At 44.6% G+C, this 5,888-nt stretch overlaps 1 protein-coding gene across 21 annotated transcripts in view; it reads left to right on the forward strand.

Moving 5' to 3' along the window:
- Window positions 1–5,888, forward strand: part of celf2 (cugbp, Elav-like family member 2) — a 236,789-nt gene that overhangs the window by 44,803 nt on the left and 186,098 nt on the right. For all 21 annotated transcript variants that reach the window (XM_014333206.2, XM_014333205.2, XM_014333208.2 and 18 more), the window contains exon 2: window positions 2,137–2,172. In XM_014333206.2, the coding sequence (XP_014188692.1) occupies window positions 2,137–2,172 (36 nt within the window). The remainder of the gene's footprint in view (window positions 1–2,136; window positions 2,173–5,888) is intronic.

Genomic DNA, 5,888 nt, shown 5'->3' on the forward strand with positions numbered 1-5,888 from the left:
GTTAATCAACTACTTATTCTGCCATCAACTAGCAATGGCAGAGTAGTCGACTAGTCCCACACATTCCCAGTTTGGACAAGACAATGAAATTATCCAGTCATTTTGTTCCATGAAGGATGCTCTGGGACAAGTATGACAAGTGTGATTTAAGCTTTTTGAGGTCAAGTGTCTATTTTGCATTTGTGGTTTGAAGGTGTTCATCTGTGTTTTTATCCTTCTTTACACAAAGAAAACCCCAGGCATGCTCCGGAGTAAACATGCAAGATCTCCAGCATTAACACACACACACACACACACACACACACACACACACACACACACACACACACACACACATATGCATACAGTGTCTAGTGGTGGGGCCTGGGGACCAATTTATTTACATGCAGTGGAAGAGGAACAGAGAATTGGAGGAAGGGATAAAACAAAAAGGGAAGGAGAGAAAAAGAGGAAGCAGCAGGGAATTATGGAGAAAACCCAGTGGAACGAGCAAGTTTCTCTGCTGTTCCCAAGGACTGACTAGACCAATTTACTATTTAGATGGCTCAGTGGGGGTGTGCTTCTTTGCGGATTTTGTTTGCCAGTATCTTAAGTGGTTTCCAGAAACGCTGCCTTCATTGGTGACGGACTGTTTTAGCTCCGGGGTTAAAAAGTAGCTTAAAGCTGCAGTCACATGTATTTGCTTTGAAAACAGGTAGAACTTAACAGGAAATCACCTACAAATGATGCAACCGCAGCCTGGGAACATTTACAGAAAATCCGAGTGAGATGATAACCTTTGCTGGATGCCGCTTTGTGCTGCAAGAGATACAGTAACTGTTTGAGCACACAGAAACGTCTCTCACAGTAAATCTTAATGTTTGTTGGATAATTTTATTTTGAAGTTAGAGGGAGGGGGTTACTCTATAGTGGGAAATTGTTTCATGACTGGAAACGGGTTGGAGCTGTAAAGCATACTGGAGATGTGCACTGATATGATGTTTATATGTAGCTCTATTAAGATTCTATCCTGCATCAATGTATACATTTTTCTTCTGTTTATCTGCTTCTAGTTCTCGGCAGTTAAGTCAAAACTGCTTGTATTTCCCTCTCTCAAGCAATCACTGGAGGGAAATTCTTTGTAGCGTGTCCTGGGCCTGCTCAGGTGTTTCCCTAAACGTCGAGTCACCTGCTGTGGAGAAGATCATCAAACCTCCACAGTCGTAGTTTTCAGTTTCCCTGCCTTCTGTAGTCCCCCGCTCTTTACCTGACTGTTTTTGTCTGATTTGTTTCTTCTTTTGTTTGAGCGTGCTTTTGTGTGTTTCATTTCCCCGTTCTTGTTCCGGTTTTTTTGCCTTCGTCAGTGTAAGTTAACTCACCTGTCGGGTTCACCTGTTACACTGTGAAACACACTTTGTTGAACTCTAAGTCTTTATTAAACTTCCTTGTTTCTCCGCCCACCCGCCAGTCTCCGGGTCCTCTTGCGAACGTTTGCTAACGAACCATGCCCAGAAAGCCCAGAACAAAGTTCATTTTTTCCCACTTGTACCTGGAATCGTATTCTTTTGGCGACAGCACACAGTTCGTAGCCATAGGTGATGAAGGGAATTTAGCTCAGTCAGAAAATCAAAAGCCTCACCTTCAAGCTTTGCAACTCCTGCTCTACTCTTCGAATTTGAGGGCAATCAGTTCTTTTTCCCCCTCGGTTAAGAACCGTAGCCTCAGAATTTAAGGTGCTAATTCTCCTACCATCCGCTTTATGCTTGACTGCAGTGGGCCTCTGTGATAGTTGGAGGTCACCGCTTGATGAAGCCACCAGGACCTCATCGGCAAATATGAACTCCGGAAATCTGCCAGCTGTGCCTAGAAATTCTGGGCAGCCCTGGAGTCCGGCGAGCAGAAAAATACTGACTGAAGGGTGCCTTGAATTAAACGCTCAGTGCCTGCTGTTAAATATCTTGGTAGAAATTTCTTTTCATGCTGGCAACTTAAAATGAGAGAAAAAAAAGCTTTTAGTTTGAGGGAATAGACGCTTACGTTTGTCAGCATCTCTGTTTGGACACAAATTATATTCGATTTGTCTTTTTACAAATCATTAGGTAAATCATTTTTATTCTCTTTACAGCTGTTCAACAATCTTTTGTCTTTGTCTTGCAGGCAGGACGCCAGTGACCTCTCTGGACCGATACAAAGGTACTGTAATACATCTTTTCATCATCTCCTCTCCTTTTCCCCTCACTCCTTCGCCTTCCTTTGGCCTCATCTGCAATGAAGCATGCCATCTCCAGGCTTAAGGCCAAGCACTGGCTGCATCAACACTGGAGTGGTGTTGTGAAAAGGGGGGAAGGGGGCGACCGCAGAAGGACAGAAGGTAGATGAGATGAGGTCGTGGGTTGAGAGAGAGAGAGAGAAGTAAAGGAAAAGAGAGAAAGGGGAAATTAAAAGGCAGAGATGTGACGTGCCTCAGATCTATGGCCAAAGAGGGTCATTAAACTAAACCCTTCGGCGACAGAACGACAGATCAAGAGAGGGGAGAGGGAGGGCAGAAGAAGGTTTAAATAAGGGCCAATCTTAAAATAGCATTACCTATTTCTCATCTGAGGCCTAGTTAACAGGAAAAGAATGAATATCTTGCCCCGAAAACCATCAGCGCCCTCCCATTTCTTACAAGATGGAGGGAGGTCGGAGGGTGGGGGCGGACGAGCCGGTGCAAGTTTTTATCCGTTTGAATCATTTTAAGCTCATAAAGATTTCTAATGCACCTGTAATGCTTTATGACCTGAGTTATAATCAGAGATAATGCTTACTGTTGCAGTAAATATTACATTTATGAACTACAGGTGTTAATGACTGGTTGTCCAACAAAGACCCTAATAATAGCACATCTCATAAACATTTATAGGATCCATAATGCGTCAGCAGGTGCTGCTGTAAGTGCGGTCACCGCTGCGTTGAAGGGTACTCCAGAATCACAATCCACTGCATTCATGAACCGAAAAGGCAAAAATACATTGTAGCAGGCAAACAATAAAGAAGGATAAATGTTGTGTAGAGATGAAAATGTGATCTCTCTCTTTTTCTTTAAAAAAAAGGCAGTTATTTCTCTTTATAATAAAGCAGAAAACAACAAAGATAGAAGGTGATGAAATGTTCGCTGTGATGGATTACCTATCCGTAGTGAGTTTTAAGTCTCTGTGAGCTGATTTTTTTTACTCCATAGTGAAATGAACTGAATCTAATGGCTCCCTGGAAAGTCAGAAATCCATTTAAAAACTCGCAGTATATTTGGAAAATACTCAGCAGTAATATAAAGAATATGCGATTTTAATGGACTGAATCGTGTCAGACCACTGATGTGGTCCTTTAAGTAACCCAGTGGCTCTATAATTTTAATATTACTCTTAATTTTTTATATATATATATAAATATATAAATGTTTTTTGTGAACCAGGCTAACCTCTAAATAAATGTTTTGTACTTTTGGAAGTGCGACAAGAAAATGGATAGCATGTTGTTACACGATGATGAGTTCTACATCTGCTGATTTTTCAATACTACAGTCTCTAAATAGTATCAGTCTAAAGCTGCTCCTGACAGGCAAACACGGCAGGTGAATCAGCTGAGATCAAAAAAACAAGATCCGGCTCGGAACGCGACACCGGCGGAAAAGAGTCAAAACACGGGAGGAAGAGCGAGCGACGGCGGCTGTGGCTGTGAATAATTAGGCAAAATAGTTTGCTTTTGTTTTTCTCTCTGATTGGAGAAAATAAGCGAGGCTGTGACTGTCGCATGTCGCATGCGCTCTCACACACACACACACGCACCAGTGTGTGTTGTCTTAGGCACTAATCCGCCACACAGCTGCGTCATTCCGGAACGTGTGTTTACTTCCTCTGTGCCTTTACCACCACCATCACTGCCGCCGACCCCCCACAATCCCCGCAAACACACACAAACACACACACACGCACAATCACACAAAAGAGAACTGGGCGTATAATTTGATCCTGTGTGCTCTCCTCCTCTAATGAAGCTCTCTGGCGGTTTGACTGACACCCGGCTCGTTATTTAAGTGCCTGTTTTGGGCCAGGAGGAAGAAGAAGAGGAGCTGGGGCAAGGATGGAAGACGGAGAGGAGGCGGAGGAGGAGTGAGAGGGGTTGGGGAGAAACAGATAGGAAAAGTGGCAACAAGGGAGCTGAAAGAGAGGATAGGATTGGAATTGGGAGGATAGGGATAGATAAAGGGACTACAGGAAATGAAAACAGGCTGGAAGGATGAAGCAGGGACAGAGAAAAAGAGGATCATGGGAGTCGTAGGGAGTAAATGAGAGAGAGGTGTGGAGAAGAGTTTAAAAAAAAGAAAGAGGAGAACTGCAATCAAGACAAGACAGTTCGGGAGGAGGAAGAGCTGATGCCGGAAACAGGGGTGATAAAGGGTGTGGAGGGATTGTGTGCATGAGTGTGTATAATTGCAGGTCTTTGTCCTGATAATGTTCTTTGAAGGCACACAGCTGATAATTAGCAGGCATGGCTCCACGGATGCCTTTCAGCATCGGTCATTATGAGCCGCAAACCCACTATTGGCTCTGACATGACCTCCTGAGATGGCGAGGAACGCTGCGCACACACACACACAAACATACACACCCATACACACACACATGCGTGCCAGCAGCAAGCTCACACACGTCAAAAAAACGCACCAATTGTGGTAAACAAGTGCTGATTAGTGTATGAATAGCATAAGCTCACGAGTGGAACAGATACAACAGCTCTCCGAAGGCCTCAAGTTCCTCTTTGGCATGAGGGCTGCAGGTGCGCGTGACACGCACAAATGCACTCACACTTCCTGTTTACAGAGCCAGACCCACACAGACAGCAGAGACTGTAATTACAGGGATTCACACAATGTGGCGTCCCGGTACGCTGCGTCCGTTATTGCCTCCCCGGTTGCCACATGACAACAGCGGTCTCCCCCCACCACTCGCTACGGAGACTGCCTGATGCGCCGCTCCTGGCCCCGCCTTCCCAAGTATTCCCATATCTGAATATTTATGAGACAGGAACTGGCAGTCAGAAGACACGGGCTGGAGTGTCCGCTCTCCTCTGCAATGACAGTTGTCGGTGTTAAAGGCTCCTTCCTGAGCTTTAATTTGTCCCCCAGTGAGAAAACGTCCAGCAGGAGCTGCAGCATGGCAGATTCCTGAAAGCACTCCCGGTCATTTCATTTTTTAACCCCACTTTTTGTGCCAGAACTTTTGCATTTCATCAATAAGGGCAATGACTCATATTTTTAATAACACAACAAACACAGGCCTCTCTCTCTTGTCGAGTAGCAGCGTGGCGTGTTGGAAAGGACAGGATCCGGGTTTATCTCGCCTCTGTTATTTCTGTCATCTTTCAAAAACTTCTTTTCTTCTTGGCGTGTTCAGAATGTGCGACCAAATATCAGCGCTGGGTCCTTCTGCTACCCCTTTTTGTGGCTTTCAGCTTAGCTTAGGTGCCATCATGTGACGAAAGAGTGGATGCTAATCAGGTGGTTACAAGTGGCCAAAGGAGAAAAAAAGAGTGAAACTGTTGCAGCAGTTTTTTAATTCTCATTGGGTTTTTAATTGTCGGAGCCTATGCCGGTGTCACGCTCACTGTTCATCCATTTTTCATCCAAACACATGAATTATGAAGAATTGCTAATGACGGCGAGGGAAGGAGAGAGAGAGGAGAGGGGGGTCTGTGTGCAGAGCTGGACGGACTCTTAGATATCTTTTCTTCCTTCGCTTCCCCACAATCTGTCTCAAGAGAGTTTTTTTTTCTTTTTTGAGTGACACAGGGGTTCAATTTCTGGATAAAACACACACACACACACACACACACACACACACACACACACACACACACACACACACACACAC

This window comes from Haplochromis burtoni, unplaced genomic scaffold, assembly GCF_018398535.1.
Source record: "Haplochromis burtoni strain Fernald_Lab_line unplaced genomic scaffold, NCSU_Asbu1 Contig_44, whole genome shotgun sequence".
NCBI lineage: Eukaryota > Metazoa > Chordata > Actinopteri > Cichliformes > Cichlidae > Haplochromis > Haplochromis burtoni.